This window comes from Chrysemys picta, chromosome 11, assembly GCF_011386835.1.
Source record: "Chrysemys picta bellii isolate R12L10 chromosome 11, ASM1138683v2, whole genome shotgun sequence".
In the NCBI taxonomy this organism is placed as follows: Eukaryota; Metazoa; Chordata; order Testudines; family Emydidae; genus Chrysemys; species Chrysemys picta.
Window position 1 is genome coordinate 35059139 of NC_088801.1, and position 18889 is coordinate 35078027.

General features: G+C 40.3%; 1 protein-coding gene across 10 annotated transcripts in view; it reads right to left on the reverse strand.

Moving 5' to 3' along the window:
• COBLL1 (cordon-bleu WH2 repeat protein like 1) overlaps positions 1 to 18889 on the reverse strand; it is a 136321-nt gene that overhangs the window by 45047 nt on the left and 72385 nt on the right. For 7 of the 10 annotated variants that reach the window (XM_024114844.3, XM_024114841.3, XM_024114842.3 and 4 more), the window contains one exon: positions 6183 to 6367. In XM_024114844.3, coding sequence (XP_023970612.2) covers positions 6183 to 6274 — 92 coding nt within the window. In that variant the 5' untranslated portion in view covers positions 6275 to 6367. Of the gene's footprint in view, positions 1 to 5641; positions 5725 to 6182; positions 6368 to 8428; positions 8529 to 9650; positions 9790 to 18889 lie in introns of those variants that run through there. The other 3 variants (XM_065561776.1, XM_065561778.1, XM_065561779.1) reach the window with 3 other exon arrangements.

The window sequence follows — 18889 nt, forward strand, 5'->3', positions numbered from 1 at the left end:
AGAATGGAACATATATTGAGGAGATATATATACACACATACAGAGAGCATAAACAGGTGGGAGTTGTCTTACCAACTCTGAGAGGCCAATTAATTAAGAGGAAAAAAAAAAACTTTTGAAGTGATAATCAAGCTAGCCCAGTACAGACAGTTTGATAAGAAGTGTGAGAATACTTACAAGGGGAGATAGATTCAATGTTTGTAATGGCTCAGCCATTCCCAGTCCTTATTCAAACCGGAGTTGATTGTGTCTAGTTTGCATATCAATTCTAGCTCAGCAGTCTCTCGTTGGAGTCTGTTTTTGAAGTTTTTCTGTTGTAATATAGCCACCCGCAGGTCTGTCACTGAATGACCAGACAGGTTAAAGTGTTCTCCCACTGGTTTTTGAGTATTTTGATTCCTGATGTCAGATTTGTGTCCATTAATTCTTTTGCGTAGAGACTGTCCGGTTTGGCCAATGTACATGGCAGAGGGGCATTGCTGGCACATGATGGCATATATCACATTGGTAGATGTGCAGGTGAACGAGCCCCTGATGGTATGGCTGATGTGATTAGGTCCTATGATGATGTCACTTGAATAGATATGTGGACAGAGTTGGCATCGGGGTTTGTTACAAGGATAGGTTCCTGGGTTAGTGGTTTTGTTCAGAGATATGTGGTTGCTGGTGAGTATTTGCTTTAGGTTGGGGGGTTGTCTGTAAGCGAGGACAGGTCTGTCTCCCAAGATCTGTGAAAGTAAAGGATCATCTTTCAGGATAGGTTGTAGATCTCTGATGATGCGCTGGAGAGGTTTTAGTTGGGGGCTGAAGGTGACAGCTAGTGGTGTTCTGTTATTTTCTTTGTTGGGCCTGTCTTGTAGGAGGTGACTTCTGGGTACTCGTCTGGCTCTGTCAATCTGTTTTTTCACTTCAGCAGGTGGGTATTGTAGTTTTAAGAATGCTTGATAGAGATCTTGTAGGTGCTTGTCTCTATCCGAGGGATTGGAGCAAATGCGGTTATATCTTAGAGCTTGGCTGTAGACAATGGATCGTGTGGTGTGTCCTGGATGGAAGCTGGAGGCATGTAGGTAAGTGTAGCGGTCAGTAAGTGTAGCGGTCAGTAGGTTTCCGGTATAGGGTGGTATTTATGTGACCATCGCTTATTAGCACAGTAGTGTCCAGGAAATGGACCGCTTGTGTGGATTGATCTAGGCTGAGGTTGATGGTGGGATGGAAATTATTTAAATCTTGGTGAAATTCCTCAAGGGCTTCTTTTCCATGAGTCCAGATGATGAAGATGTCATCAATGTAGCGCAAGTAGAGTAGGGGCGTTAGGGGACGAGAGCTAAGGAAGCGTTGTTCTAAGTCAGCCATAAAAATGTTGGCATATTGTGGGGCCATGCGGGTACCCATAGCAGTGCCGCTGACTTGAAGGTATATATTGTCCCCAAATGTGAAATATTTCACTTTTACTCTCACAGATCTTGGGAGACAGACCTGTCCTCGCTTACAGACAACCCCCCAACCTAAAGCAAATACTCACCAGCAACCACACATCACTGAACAAAACCACTAACCCAGGAACCTATCCTTGTAACAAACCCCGATGCCAACTCTGTCCACATATCTATTCAAGTGACATCATCATAGGACCTAATCACATCAGCCATACCATCAGGGGCTCGTTCACCTGCACATCTACCAATGTGATATATGCCATCATGTGCCAGCAATGCCCCTCTGCCATGTACATTGGCCAAACCGGACAGTCTCTACGCAAAAGAATTAATGGACACAAATCTGACATCAGGAATCAAAATACTCAAAAACCAGTGGGAGAACACTTTAACCTGTCTGGTCATTCAGTGACAGACCTGCGGGTGGCTATATTACAACAGAAAAACTTCAAAAACAGACTCCAACGAGAGACTGCTGAGCTAGAATTGATATGCAAACTAGACACAATCAACTCCGGTTTGAATAAGGACTGGGAATGGCTGAGCCATTACAAACATTGAATCTATCTCCCCTTGTAAGTATTCTCACACTTCTTATCAAACTGTCTGTACTGGGCTAGCTTGATTATCACTTCAAAAGTTTTTTTTTTTTCTCTTAATTAATTGGCCTCTCAGAGTTGGTAAGACAACTCCCACCTGTTTATGCTCTCTGTATGTGTGTATATATATCTCCTCAATATATGTTCCATTCTATATGCATCCGAAGAAGTGGGCTGTAGTCCACGAAAGCTTATGCTCTAATAAATTTGTTAGTCTCTAAGGTGCCACAAGTACTCCTGTTCTTCTTTTTACCAGTTCATAAAGTTTGTTTTCAACTGCATTTATTTTTCCTCTCAGCAGTTGTTGCCATCCCAGAAAGTAAAGATAAAAATGCTTCAATGTGGCCCCTTGTTGTTGTAACACATCCTTGGTAGTTAAATAATTCCCAGCATCGTGACTGACTCAAAGTAAATTGTGTCTACATGCCAAGTTACGTACGGATGCAGCTGACACAGGAGGTCAAAAGGCAGAGTCCGTAAGTAAATAATTGTTAAAAAGTAATCCAAATGACACTTTGGAATAATTTTTAAAGTAGCATTTTCTGCTAAATTTTGTTTGGTTGATATGTTAATCTGACTAGCAGTATTAGTTAAAAAAGTAAACTCATTTACAGTTAATTATTCAGTGAATTATTCTGAATCTGAAACCTTCTTGTGCCATCAAATACCACATAGGACAAAAAAAGGACTTTGCCATCCCTGTCTATTCTGGGTTGCCCTTTGCACGTCCTCTGTGTTGTTAAGTCACGTAAGTTTTCCCAAATTACCATTTGTGATTACAAAAACATATTTGCACACTTAAAGTATGTTTCCATCAGCCTCCAATTTACCTGTTTCTCTGAATAGGTTTTTATTTTGCAATGAACTGTAATTATTTCTGCCTCCAGATGTGTTTTAAAGCAATGAAAAAAAGATGTGATGTATGTTTACAACATGCTGAATCCTCTGAGGAGTGAGCAATAAATATTTGGAACCTCTCATCACAACATAATTTAAACACACACACACACACACACACACACACACACACACACAAAGAACTACTCACTGTTCATGCTCTAATCTCATCTTTAGCCCTGACTGGGAAGATTAACAAGAATTCTCTAGCCAACATAAGATCATATAGTATTACTGGAAGGTTGGAAGGGCACAAACTATTTTTTCTATTTCTTTGAACAGTACTGGAACTACAATGGTTAATGTTAAGTAACTTTTGCTGTGTGCAACTATGACTGCTCTTATACAGAGAACTGCAGAAATAGTTTGTAGCCAGGTTTCTTGTAAAAAGGTTTACAGAATTCAAATGAAGTACTCACACAACCTACTTTTAACAACCAATGAGCCACAAGTCCTTAAGTTACCTAATGAACTTTTCTTCTGAAGGAACCAATCTTAGTAGTTAAAAGGTTAGCAGTAATGCCAGCCCAAACAGTCAAAAATCATAAGTCAGGCCCTGAAAAAAACAACAAAAAAAATCACTAGACTGGTTTAAAGTCATGTGATTTTTCAAAAGAATATATTTGGGGATCCTTTATCTATCTTCTGGATTTTGAATCTTTAGGGTACATTTGGGTAACATTTCCAAGCTTTTCTCCCAAACCATGAAAGCTAGAAATGTATTTAAAAAACAGCTAAGCTTCTCAGACAATCACCTAACTCCAGGAGTTTGGGCTTTCAGAACAACAAATACCACGAGGCTCACGATAACATCATGAAAGTTGGCAGCACTGTGTTAGTAGTCATCAAAATTCTTCCAGGTTGGGAAAAATCTATTTCATTTCTCTATGACTAATTACTTAAGCCTATATCCTCCTGAACTTTACTCCTCCCTTCCCCCTCCCAAAACACACAAAACATACTTTTAAGGTAAAAACAGAATTTGTTAATGATTATAAATATAACAGTTTTTGAAAACTAGGGCAGCAAAACAGACAAAACTTGTTATTCACTAGCTATGCAGAGTAAAGCAACAAATTATAGGAAGAATATCCTAAATGACTGGAAGTACACAGAAACCGATTAAAAAAAAAATCCACCAAGGATGTAAAGAACACAGATTCAGCACAGCTCTTCTGGAACAATTTGTAACTCACTAAGCTCAGCCTAACTGCACATTCAGCAAAGTGGGCTGTGCAGCAGAACACAGACAACTGCACAGAGGCTTCATTCTATAGCATTCTGACACTTGGGCAAAGTGAAGAAATGCAGTTTGTTGTAAGAAAATATAACTTCCCTACTTTCTTTCCTGTGCCCAGTTTAAATTTCTATACTACACTAGATTTCAGCTCAGGAATTTTAAATCTGTTCTTGGGTCTAAACAGAGGAAGGAATAAGACAAAAACCAATAAGTTAGTTGTCCATAACATATTTAGAACCAGGTAGATCTTGTTATTTGTCCACAAACTAACAATGCCAGCATACAACTGGACACATGATTAGCAATCTCTGCTCAAGACAGGCCCAAGACTAGAAAAACACAGTTGTTGGAAGAGTATTTGCAGAGCAGAATGGTGAAACTTGCACAGTATCTCCCTGCACTATGAATGGGTCTAGCCAACACTAACAGCTGCTCACTTTCAAGAACAGTTTAAAAAACAAAAACAAACAAACAAAAAACACATACACATACACACACACCCCACCATACATACTAAGCAGCAAATCACCACTAAAAACCACTAATTCGTGGGATAACAAAATTGCTAAAAGAATCAGTATACTTTATGTTCTTAAATGACACATGTATGCCCACATTTTATCTGATAAACTTGCAGGGCATCTTCCTGAACACTGACAAATTATACATGCCATAGTTCAGTTAGGTGCAAGAATAAGCAAAATTCCTTTACCAAAGAATCTTGGCATTCTCATAACCTCAGTAAGCGATTTCAGAAGATGTATCCTTTTTCAGAAACACTAACCTCAAATCAAAGTTCTCTTTAAGATCATTTGGGGCCTAGAAAAGAACTACAAGACTTCGTCAATTACAGATCCTAGTGAATAAAGGACAAATATCACTCTGCTAAGTGAAAGGCTTGCCCATTCTACTGAAGGGGAAAGTCTGCAAACATGAGCAAGCAAGCCATACAAGGATAAATTGCTTATTAAGTAATGAGAGGGATACAGCTGCTTACTAGTTTCAGGTTACATAATTTAAAAAAAATTGCAAAAAACACAGGGACAACACAGAGGAAAGCAAAGAAGAGAAAAATATACATATGGGTTCTTTATTTCATCTGCCAGACTGTGAAAGCAACAAGCTGGCATTTAACCTGCAAGCAACAGATTCATCTTTTCTTGTAAGGTCTGCCACGTTGAACTGAGATGGTATATACATTTTCCACTTTGCTTTAAGATACTAGGATTTCTGACTCCACCACAATAGCTAGTTGTCAGAACTTTCTGAATTGGAGTGGGCTCAGTACACACGAAGAAAAGGCTCACTTAAATTTACTGGCTTGCATTCACAGTATGTTCTATTCTCTGACTGGCTTGACTTCAAGACATTCAATTAAAACATTAATATAACAGAGGCTTGGATAGAAAGCATCTATTTCTTTTAAAATTTAGAGAGTTTGAAAGGATCAAAATCTTTTTGGCACCCACCATCATTTAGGACAGTTTCTAGGATTCATTGCACTCTAGAAGTAGTAATGAGATTGGTGAGAAAATCTTGAAGGCATCACTTCCTATGTGAATAATGTAATAGGTTACTCACCCTTGAATAACTGATTTAACTAGGAGAAAGAATGAATCCATTTGTGGAGATGGGCAGCTACAGTCCCTCTATCTTGGATGCCTCCTTACTCAACACACACAATGACCTATAAAATTATTTTATACCTTCCATTCTTGCTAATTTGGTTCCTACCACTCCTTGCCATAAGTAAGTTTTTAATCTTAAAGTTGGGGGGTGGGAACCTCTTTGGGGAGGAAAAAAAAAAAAAGAGTACTGAAATATAGAGCTATATACTTGATTTTTTCCCCAGTAACAAGTGATTAGAATCAGAGCACTAATTAAACAACATATCTTCTTCGGAGGTGCAAGTTTGAGTATGGATTTAAGGGCTCTATAAATTTGTCCAGAAAGTATAACTACAGACAGTAGGAACTGAGTGTCATTCTCAAAAAAAATTCTATGCCATACCTGCCATTAACAGTAGTAGATTTGATCACATCCCCTGGAAGGACCACTGATAATTTTATGTCTTTATCAGTTATATTCTCTTTCTGTTCCATGGTGTAATTAATTGGTTCTGTATCATCAAATGAAGAAACTTCAAGTTTTTTGTTTCAGATGGAGGAAGAGGAGCTTTAGTTTTAGCTTTTCTTCTGAAATAATAAAAAAAGAATTAGGAAACCTTAACAAAAAATACAAGTAGCAGTACATATTTATAGTACAACATAGTGTCAAAATATTCAGTTAGTGAATAATTGTGCTCAACACAATTCTTTCCCTATGGCCCAACAGGAATATCAGAGTGAAAATGACCAATATTATATTACTTTCACCCTCATGTTGTGAAAGCCAGGTGCCTGAATATCTCACAGAAGGATTGTTAAAATGTTGTTAGTGGTGGTGAAGCACGAGAGAAATGTATGACTAACCCACACTAAGAATCCAATAAAACCGAACTGTATTCAGTTTTACATGTTGGTTTTTCACACTGTAAATATAAAAACAAAACAAAACCACCTTCTATCGTGCAACATGTATGTTTTTGGATGTTTTTTTGTTTTGTTTTTTTAAATAAAGAAAATGGTGTTTTTCTCATGTTGCAATAGTAAAATCTGCCAGAAGATTTATTGCACTCTGATAGTGAAACAGAGAAGTCATCATGTAATACAACAGTGCCACAGGAACTATGTTCTGTTGACGATACGCACATCTTAAATCTACAGTGCACGTGGGCTTGGGAAAGTTTTACTTTTCCCAAAACATCTCTGTCTTTCTATAGTAAGGATTTGAAAGAATTCAGTGATTACCTTTATGAGACTCTCAAAAATGGCAATGAAATTGCAAAAACCAAAAGGAAAAAGTGTTTTCTACATATCATTATTAATTTGTTATATTTAAATGTTATTTTTGATAGTCTGTGTTGTCTACTTGTTCGGCTTTAAAACTTGGAGGGGCAGAAGTGAGTTACATGTCACATGTAGCCTAGTTATATTGGTGCATCCGTAAAAACAACAACAACAACTTCATGAATGACCTATCAGCAACAATATTGTGTCATCACACCACCACCATCTCTCACTTCTCCTCCCCTTATAGTTAACACAGCTGTGATAGATCCTCCACAGAAATAGAAACAAAATATGGAAATAAACATGCAGTGTAAGAATAAAATGTTTTCTCGTCTGCTGTGTCTGACCAGGATCATGCTACTCTTCTTCCTTTTAAAGAATATACTATTAACTGATACAGCCTGAAGTTTCTGTGCCAATCTCAGCTGTGACATAAATTACTCGCTGCACATAACACGAGTTTAAGTTGCAATATGGTGCAACTTGCACTTCTTTGACAACAGGCAGGAGTGAACAATGTACAAGTTACATAAAGAAAACACCACCACCCCACATCTGTATACAGAGTACCTACTTGTGCTAACTTAGCTTTAAAAATAAATAAATAAATAAATAAAATCAGTAACAGTATAATTTCCCCTTAGACAGAAACCCCTTTTATTTAATCAATCACCTTTGGAAATAATGTGTTTACATTTCAGGGGAAAAGGTTTGTGAACTCAATCTTCAAAAAGGTAGTGATTAAATTGCAAGAAGGCATTACTCAAAATTATGCTTTAAATTCCTGAAGTAATATCTCAGTTTGAAAGAACAACCAGAAATCAGTTTTCAGTGACAAAATATGTTAAGGCATTCAAAAAAATTTCCAGACCCATGCAATAGACTTTTCTTCCTTTGATGCCACAGTCATACTTTATTTACAGAAACTCCTGAGGAAGCTTGACAACTTATTAAAAAAGTTCCTATATCTCTAAAACATTGAGATGAACATGAGGGAAATATTTGGAAAAGTATGAATTTTATATTCAGTGGAAAAGGATATATTCCTGAAACATGTCGCCAAAAATGTACAGCTTAAGAAAAGTTCATGTATAAAACTTCAAGGCATGTATTAACTTGTATAATCTCTTCGCTTTTATATCCTTCAACATTCCCTTAACAGTTAGATGAAGTTACACTCACTACAAAAAACAAATAAATGTCAATATAGAAACATGTTGTTTTAAGTATCTGCATGCCCCAAATAAAAGCAATTTACTTTTAATGCAAGCTCAAAGAAATGTCAATTAATCTGATTACTTGCAATGACCTGCAATGCAGGAAATTAAAACAAAGCTTTAGCATACAGAGAATAGAAACACATACCTTCCCTGCAAAAACAGAAGTTCAAAGCTAATTACACTTAAGAACAAACAGCAAGGTCCACAGTAGCATTGCAAAACAAAACTATGTAACTAGTCATGTGAAATCTTGTCACAATTTAGTAATCTGTCTGTTTCTGAAAGTACTTAAAGAGCTTTGAACTTCAAAAGTCCAAGTGGAATAATTTAACTATTCACATCCTCTACAGCGGTTCACAACCGGGGGTCCGCAAGCCCTTTCAAGGGGGCCACGGGGCCCCGCGACTGAAGTCCCGATCTCCGGCGCCCCCCGCGCGGCTGAAGCCGGGAGGCGTGGGGCTGAAGCCCGGAACCCCAAGCCCTAGTACTTCCTGTGGGGCAGAAGCCCTGAGCCCCTGGGCAAAGTTGGGGACATGGAAGGCATTGCCCACCCCTCCCCCAATTGCAGTGCAAGAGCACGGTAGTCCCGGGGGCAGCTCCACACCTTCCCCTCCCCCCCCGCCAGGTCGAAGGCGGGTGCCATGGAGCAGGCAGTGGCAGTGTTCCCTCTTCTCCTGCTGGTGCCCCAGGTTAAAGCTGCTCCTCAGCTCCGAGCCCCCTTTGCTCCCAGAGAGGCAGCCGGTAAGAGCCACCCGGCTCCGGAGGCCCGGCTCCATGGCTGGCAGAACCCTCTGGGAACAGGGACCGCAGGGGAGTCCTCACAGCACACAGCCCCTAATACCCTTCTCCCTATACCCTGAGGCTACACCCTCTCTGCACCCTGAGCTATCCCCTGCCCGCATACAGTCCCAACTACCCCCTGCCTGCACACAGCCCCTAGCTACCCCCTCCCTGCACCCCTCGCTACCCCCCTGCCTGCACACTGCCCCAGACACCCCTCTCCCTGCACCCACAGCCCCTCGCTACCCCCTCCCTGCACCCTAGGCTGTTTTAAAAAAACTTTGAGCTAAGCCCCCACCTTTGAGTTATAATTTTTGGTTGTCCCCCCCAACCCAGACAGGCTGGGTCACCTGCTAAGGTGAGTCAGGGGGTGGAGGTGGTGCTCCCTCTCTGGACCCCCTCCATGTGGAGGTGGTTCGATCCCCGCTGGCCCCTGCCCCCCAAAAATAAACATCAAACTATACCTAAGCCCAAGGCTCCTGCCCCGAGACCTCCTGGCCCTGGCGTTTTTATAGCATGTCGAGGGGGGCCTCAGAGAGAAAAAGGTTGAGAATCCCTGCCCTATAAAACAAATCAGTAGTACTTACAGTTTTCCAAATCAAGCAACCATGATGAAGATTCAGAACCTTCCTCCATTCATTTTTTTTTTTTTTTAATTTGCTTATATACAGGGTTACAGGGCTTAAATCAGTTTTGCTAGTTTGGGTTTACAACTCTTCTGTGACAAATTCAAATGCATCGAGCTAACAGGTACTCAATTAACTTTGGTCAGCATGGGCAGCATGCCAGGGTTATTTTTGGGTTACATGAAAACTTCAACAAACAGTTTGTGAATCACAATTTTTTTTTTTATTTTTTTTTTAAACACAGTGGAGATTCTGGTTTTTATATAGGTTAAAAGAAGAAACTAGTGACAAAAATAAAAGCAGTACCACTAAAAATTGTAAATATGTACATTATAAAAATCAAACAGGTTCTAACAATGCAGAATAAATCAGTTCTCCCTCTTTTGGCCTGTTTTTACTTCTTCAAGATGCCTAGGATGATCTTTGCACTGAATGGGTCAGAACTGCCCTTGTTGTCTTAACCCTTAAAAACTAAAGAGGAGGGCAAGTTTTGTTCAACAAGCGTTGATGGGTTAATAATACTTCTCTAACCAAGTAGGCTAATGCAATTGCCCTTCACTGCTGGAGATCTGGTTGCAAAGCTATCAGATGTCACTAACAATATGAGTTAATCCGAAGTTTACATTTGTCCACATCATAAAACCATAACCCAATTCACACAATGGCAGTTTATGCTGAAGAAAGATATAGAACTGAGGCCAGGGCTACACTAGCACTTATGTCGGCAAAACTTTTGTCACTCGGGGGTGTGAAAAAACACACCCCTGAGCGACGTAAGTTTTGCCTGCATAAGCGCTCATATGCACAGGGCTATGTCAGAGAGAGACGGTCTCCCGCCAACATAGGGGGGGAGATTATGCATAACAGTGTCATCTGGTAATGCCTGCCATAAAAATATAAAAGTGATTCTAAAATTAGTCCAAGCAAGTCATTCAAAAAATATACTTTTTATAAGTCATAAGAGAATATTCAAATATTCAGCTATATGACGCTTCAATTGTTATATTTAGAAAGGCCAATTTTAAAAGCATGGAAAAGTGGCTTACACAATGCAGAAGTAACTACACAATCCCTATTTGCAGTTAATTCAGTAGTTCTTCCACCTTGAACCTACTCCAAGCTTTTAATAAACTAAATTCAAAGAGATTGCACATTTTTTTTAAAAAGGTATAGAAAGGGAGAAAAAAAAAAACGAGTATGCCACAAGGGTATCTATAATCTTCTGTCTGGCCTGGAACACTAATTTTCTACTGGATTATGCTGGTGGGTGATATTTTGTAATTCTAAACTGAAATGTTACTAGGGTGTAGAGAGGCTGCATAAAGTTATTTTTTATATTTTCTTTAAATCAAAATAAGAAATAAAGAAAATACAAAATTAGAACTACATAGATCTCAAGTTAGTGACACACAAAAAACTGTTACTCACCTTCTCATAACTGTTGTTCTTCGAGATGTGTTGCTCGTATCCATTCCAATTAGGTGTGTGTGCACCATGTGCACAGTCATTGGAAGTTTTTTTCCTTAGCAGCACCAATGGAGTCCCCTGGAGTGGCACCTTCATGGCGCTCAATATATGACCCTGCTTACCCGGTGCCTCCTCAGTTCTTTCTTGCCGGTTACTCCGATAGAGGGGAAGGCGCGTGGGTTTGAAATGGATATGAGCAGCACATCTTGAAGAACAACAGTTGGTACCAGCTCCCTAAACTTCAGCATTGAGTTCCAGGAGTTAAAACTGTACCTGCTCAGGATTGCCTGCTGGTTGGTGCCGCAAGTCAGACCTGCGCCACGAGTACGACCAGCGCCGCAAGGCTGATCAGCACTTGGACTCCAAGCAGTGCCTCCCCTCTGCAGGCTGTCGGAAAGCAGATATCGCTGACTTTCCCCAGGATGGTGCCACCTGTGGTGGTATCGGAAGCTTAATACAAACGGCCAGGGACCTCGGTGCTGTCATTGCAATGAGGTCTCTGCCTCAAAGGTGTCCGGGGTGGAAGGCAGTTCTACCTCCTCCACCACCAGACCCGGGGAGTCCAAGTGCACTGGACTCAACGGTCTCTCTTGCAGGGTCAAAGTCAGTGGTGCAGGCTCCAAAAGTTTCGGATCTGGAGGCTCCTCCGTGGGACACACACCATTGGCCAGCTCTGATGAAGTGGGTTCTGAAGTAGGAAAACCACTCCTCTCTTGCTTCCAGTGTCACTTCTGCACCAGTGAATGGGATCAGTGCCGGGCCGGTCCCGCCGTCTTCAGTACCGGGGAGCGATGGTGCTGTGGGTCTTTACCAGAGTCATTTGCAGTGCCACCTCCACCACTGCTGCCAGGGAACTGTGTGCTGACAAACTCGGCGCCAGGTCCTGCGGTGCCGATGTGGGTTGTGGTCTAAGTGCCGCCTCCATACAGAGCTGCTTCAATCTAAAGTCCCGCTCCTTCTTGGTTCGGGGGAGAAAGCCCTTACAAATCCTGCACTTTTCTGACTCATGTGCTTCCCCCAGACACTTTAAACAAGTGTTATGAGGATTGCCTGTTGGCATGGGCTTGTTGCAGAACCCCTGGGACTTAGGCATGTAAGTCCCCCGAGGAGAATGCAGTCGAGGTGGAGGGTAAACCCCCCAGCCCAACAGCTAAGTAACTAACTAACTAAAACTACAATAACTAAGAACCAACTAAGAACTAATCAACTACAAAATACAAACAGTCCAAATCAGAAGCTAGGGAAACGTGGAGAGCTTGCAAATCAAGACACCACAGTTCCAACGACCATCACTGGCGGTAAGAAGGAACTGAGGAGGCGCCGGGTCAGCAGGGTCATGTATTGAACGCCACAAAAGTGCCACTCCAGGGGGCTCCACAGCTGACCTGACGGGTGCTGCTAGGGGAAAAAACTTTCAAACGGCGTGCACCACATCTAATTGGAATCGATATGAGCAATCACTTCAAAGAACAGTAGCATTTGTAACCCAACATCATATGAATTTGTTACCTCCACAGAGAATATTATTTTCTGAAATGGGAAATTTGGAACAAATGGCTTTTCTTGGCAAGTACACAGATGTTGACAAGCTACTCTGTATTAGATCACATGTTGGAATGAAAAGTTAAAATGCTCATGAAATGTCTTTTTGCATCAAAAGTATTTAACACTCCTCTTACTACTGAACACATCACATATGCTGCATTCCTTTTTAATACACATAAACGTTCGTCTTAATGTATATCTGCTTTGTTCTATCAAAATATGGAATGACTATATTTCCGATGCTGGGCTTGAAGATACTGTTACATAGTTAATTCTTAGCTAAAGCTAAGTATGCATTTCATTTTCTATTGTATATTCAATATAGCGCAAACTCTGTCACAGTTCATACAGACTAACACGCAGTAAGGCTATTAGCTCTCAAACTGACTGATTACCCTTATACAATACTCACTTTCTAGCCTGCTGGTAGAGAGGGGGAAATAATGATAATTGGCTGTCCAAAATATTATTTTTCATCACAACAAGGTGATGCTGGAAGACATCAGCTAAACTCAACAAAGCCATATGCTGCTGTATACGTGGAACTGTATTGTACTAAATACATGTGTGTTGTGCTGCAAAAAGCATTACATCTTCCAGCAATGCTTTACTTTTCATGACAATATTAAAACTGTACGGCTTCATGAGCCATGGGAGCAAGGGGTAGGCTGGGTCCCCCAGGATAACTATAGGCATCTCATTGTTGTCAATGTCCATTTTGTGGTCTTGAAAGAAAGTCCCCGACTTTTTTCTGTCCTGGATTGCAGTTTTTTGAACAGACTCAAGTTCCTAAAGATACATGCCTCATGAACCTTTCCCGACCATCCTATGCTGATTTTGGTGAAACGCCCCCGTGATCCACCATTGAAAAACATGTGTCTAACATGAAAGCTTATGATCCAATACATCTGTTAGTCTTAAAGGTGCCACAGGACTCTCTGTTGCTCATTGAAAAAAAAGTATCCCTTTCAGTTTATGTACTCTTCGGCAAGGTGGTCTGGTGCCAAGATGGGGATATGCATGCCATCTATTGCCCCACCGCAATTAGGGAACCCCATTGCGGCAAAACCATCCACTATGTCCTGCACATTTCCCAGACTTACTACCCTTCATAACAGAAGTTGATTAATGGTCCTTCACACTTGGAGCACAGCAGTTCCCACAGTTATTTACCTACTCCAAATTGATACCCCACTGACCAGTAACTCTCTGGTGTTGCAAGCTTCTAAACAGCGATCACCAATCGCCTCTTCACTGTCACAGCAGCTCTCATTTTTGTGTTGCTGAACTGCAGGGTGGGGGAACCTCTGCACAAAGTTCCTGGAAGGTGGCCTTCCGCATTTGAAAGCTCTGTAGCCACTGCTCGTCATCCCATACCAGCAAAATGATGCAGTCGCTCCAGTCAGTGCTTGTTTCACAGGACCAGAAACAGCGCTCAGAGTGCAGGTGCTCTGTGACTGCCAGCAGCAATTGTGAATTGTTTTTTTCAATGGCTTGCAGCAGGCTGCTTGCAGGACATTGCTATGTTCCATGAAGTGGACCCTACTTCGGCTCTGGAAATACTGCAGGAGAAGGCATAAGGTGTTTGAGATACTCACAGCAAGACTGCACAACTGAGCAGGCTCCATGCTTCTGGGGTTATGGCGTATGCACGGCGGTTTTAAGGCGCGAAAACCACTGGGTTGTTTGCTGTTGATATGAGGGAGGGAGCACAGTGCATCATGGGATGCAGACAATGTTCCCATTCTCCCCTGCAACAATGTTTTGGTCCCATGAGGCATTGCACAAACTTCCCAAAACACACTGCAGCAAGTTGCACTTTGGGATGGATACCCATGATGCACTGCTTTGTGCATCGACGTAGGCACTGCTAGTGAGGCCATCAAGCACTCCATCAAGACAATAAGCAAGATGTGGCCACGCGCAATCAACTTAATTAATTCGGACGCTCGAGGTCAAATTAGATAAAGTCGACTTAATTTTGTAGTGTAGACAAGCCCTGAGAGACAAAGAATGTTAAATACACTATTCAGAGAAGACTTGAGAAAGGAATGAGGCAAGAAAGACTAAATGGGAAGAGTGACAAGTAAACAGGTGGAGGCAGTGAAAGAAAACCAAAAAGTAGGTCAAAGGTGAAGAATGAGATAAAAACTATACAAACAAAAGAAAACAAGGCTAAAAATATAAACCAAAATAACTCCAAGAAGAGTGAAGGGACAGAAACTAATATGGGGAATTGATTTCTCCATTGTGTGCTGTAAATAAGCTTTTACTGAAAAGCCTAGGCACTCACCATCCCTACTAAGTGTGCTGCTGTTTCACAATGGCAGAAACTCAAAAACTTCTTATAATAATGCATCAGTCTCAAAGTAAAAATGTCAAGATCCATGCTGAGCCTAACTTTTGCTTTTAGCCACAACCTATGGCTATGTCTACACTTGCAGAGTTTTGGCGCTATCAGTTTCACCGGTGATAGGGAACCGGTAAAAGAAAAGCGCTGGTTTGTGTACGCACTTACTTCCACAAGCGTCAGCTTGTGTTCACATCTACAACACTTCCATTGTGGATGAGAGCAGCGCACTAAGGGCAGCTATCCCACAGTGCAGCTCTCTCCATTTTGAGGATAGGTCTTGTGGGAAAAGGGGGGGGGGAGGGGAGTGATCACGGGGCATCCTGGGTCCCTGTACAGCCTCTCCCCAAACACTGATCAGGTCCAGTAGCTCAGCATTCTTCCAAGCAGGGGATCGGTGGAGCAGCCATTGTCACCTGGCCAGATAAGTGAGCACTTGCCAAGAAAACAGGAAGGGGAGTTTCAAAGTTCTACGGGTTTTACAGTGGGAGGGGCAGACATCTGTTTACCTAGCATCAGAGCTGCTGGCCAGAGTGGTCACCTATCCTCCATAGGCTAAAAGCCGTGTAAACAGGAAGAACAGGTCTTTACTTGCACATCACAGCAAAAGGATCAGCAGTAAGAACTGCATGCCTCTCGTGGAGGTGATTTTCTGTTTGCGGTGAAAGTTCTGTGTTTCACCGCAAAAAGTCATTGGCAAGTATAGATGTCCCGTGGTTTTTGCACAAAAAAGGGACTTTTTGCGCTTTAAATGGGAAGTGTAGACATGCCCGTATAGTCTCTGATCACATCTTAAGGTCACATTTTTTTCCTCCTTCCTATCCCGCCAGATAAAAAAAAAAAAAAAAAAACACTATATAAAGTTCAAGATGTTTTATGGGTTCCCTCCCCCCCCACATCGAAAGCAGTTCTAAAGAAATGTTTTTATGTTAAAAATAAAGATAGTCTCCCCAGTGGCATGTTAAACATTTCCCTTTCAGTTCTCGCATAGCTTGCAAAATAACTCGAAAAGTAAATTAAAGTGTCTCAAGAACAAGAACTCTTAAATGTTTAAGATTTAACTTTAGAAATGCAGATTTCTTCAATCAACTTTTTAATATGTTAACCTCTTGTTACTAGGGAATGGAATTACCAGATACCAAATATTACTGCAGTTAACAGTCACTAACCTGTTAATATCAGAATATTGATAGTTATAAGGGACTCTTTAAATAAATGGTTTAATTTCCCAATAACTTGAAGCAAGGAGACAGTGTGAAGAAAAAAAGAAAAAGCAAACATACTATATAGGTTTCATCTACTGCAATGTGCAAGGAATATATTGTACAGTTGAACAGAGCACTTGAATACACAACAACTATCTGATGAAAAAACTTTCAAGTAACACATATTGAACTTTATTATTCTTGATTCAAAAAAATGTCAATTCCCTTTTTTTAAATCTTAGTTTTGACATTTAATAAATATATTTTTTCAACAGAAAATAAAAACTGTATAACTTTAAAACAATATCGGAGCATAACATCTATGCTAGTTGATCATGAGCTATCCCAAAGCATTGAAACTGGAAGACTTCTAAGGTAAACAAAATATTTTCCAATTCTAGAGGATCCATTAGGGAGGATTTTAAAAATCCTGCAGGCAATGGAAGCGCTATGATTCTTCCCCACCCCTACTTCAGAAATCTCTCCTTCCCATTTCTCCTGTCTTCCTCTGTGGTAGATTATCTAAAAGATAAGAGAACCTCCTAAGACTATCAACAAAATATGGCATTCCACTGACTGTAGTCATTGTTGAAGTTTTATTTCCTATATATTCCTATGTTAAAGCTTGCCTAAAAACAAGAAGTTTTAAAAAGCCTATTCTCTCCTTCAAGATTTCTATTAGGCCCTAATCTAGAAAAAACTTAAATCTGTTCTCAATAGTATACATATGAACAGTCAAACTCATTTCAATTATTAGGTACTAATTGTCTGAGAATCTGCTTTTGCTGTAACTAAGTGAGAGTTTACTGATGCAGTGTCTCTTTGTAGTCAGTGGGTAGAAAAACTGTAGTGTCTTTTGTTGATTAGTTAAAATCACTTTAATTAAAAAGGGACACTCATGTTTAAAATCACATTTTAAATAGTTCATTATCTATTTAGTAACATTTTGGATACTGGAAGTAAACTGAATGAATGTATTTACTGGTTTCAGAGTAACAGCCGTGTTAGTCTGTATCCGCAAAAAGAAGAACAGGAGTACTTGTGGCACCTTAGAGACTAACAAATTTATTAGAGCATAAGCTTTCGTGGACTACAGCCCACTTCTTCGGATGCATATATGCTTATGCTCTAATAAATTTGTTAGTCTCTAAGGTGCCACAAGTACTCCTGTTCTTCTTTTAATGTATTTACTGTTTGTTTACTTTTTGCATATCACTAAATATAGACAATTCAATTGAATTATTAAGTGCGTTTCCAACATTTAAGGTTACTGTAATGGAACCTTAAAGTGCTTTAACAGCTTCAGTTGGCTATTAACTTTTTGCATTGCACTCAGCTTGAATTACAATAATTAGTCTCTTCACTTTCTAAATGATGTAAAGTTTAGGTTGCCACCATTGCAGAATAAATGATGGAATTTATTTCTATAAATTAGCCTTAATATTTTATAAAAATGTAACATTAACCTAAATATGGGGACTAAAGTTCTGTGTCAAATATGAACAGTATCTTTTTAAACTGTATCATCTTTTGGGGACTGCCTGAAGAGACTAATGAAAGGGTTCATAACCTGTTATCTCTAGGTTAGTATTCTGTGGCTGATGTAAACTGAGTTAAAGTTCTCAACCTAATTCCTTTTAGATAGTCACATTACAAAAACCTCCACCAGAACTGGTACTCAGACACTGAAGCCAAAGGCTGGATCATGGAATCAATCAGTGTATGGAGAGTGAAGTTCCTTTCTATCCCTGGAGATTAGTCTTCTAAGGCCAGGTTTGAGGCATCCTCATGGGACAATATGGAGGAAGCATGCATTTGTGTAGATAAGCACACTTCAATTTCTAGGCCTGTTAATTGAGTACCTTTTCAAAGGATCTAAATGAACTTTTGGAACTCTGGATTGTGAGTTGAGTTAAAGTCACTGTCCATCTGTGAAGTCCAACAGATGGCTCAATCTTTACAAAAGAGGTATAGAAATATCACTACAGAACACTACAGAGTAACATTTCTCTCTACAGCTTATCTAGTGGGAAAAAGCAACACTGGAAAGAATGGAGGGGCCTGTGGTGGTGGTCCTTACATAACAGAAATCGACTGTGTAATTGATATGTTCACTGATATGCAAGTAATGTGATCTGATAATAATTAATATGATTACTAAACTGATTCTAACAGATCATCTCTATAGGTTTATTGAACTAGGTTGCAATAAAGGTACAGGAAAAATTCCCTGCAAATCTGGATCTCTCCCTGTTCCTGTGAAGAGTGTTAAAAACAAAAACTTTTAAATGAGCGATTCCTTCTTCACCCAAAATGAGCATCCCTGGATGCTAAACATGTGCTCAGGGTGCCTCCAGACACAAGACGGTTCTCTCTCCCAATCTCTAAGGGATGTGTTGTCTCTCTTCCTAAATAGCCTCGTGCCTTTGAATGGAAGAGTCAGTCTCCTCCTGGAGGGAAACAAACCAGGTAACTGGGAATGTAACCATGAAATAAAAACTGAAAGTTTAATGGAATCTTGGGGAAAGTTTTGGATCCCACTAAAAGCAAGAAGGCAGCAAATGAGTTTCTCTGCTTCCTTCAGGTCATTTGGCACAGACCATTTTGCCTGTCTGATTATCTGCTATCTAAAC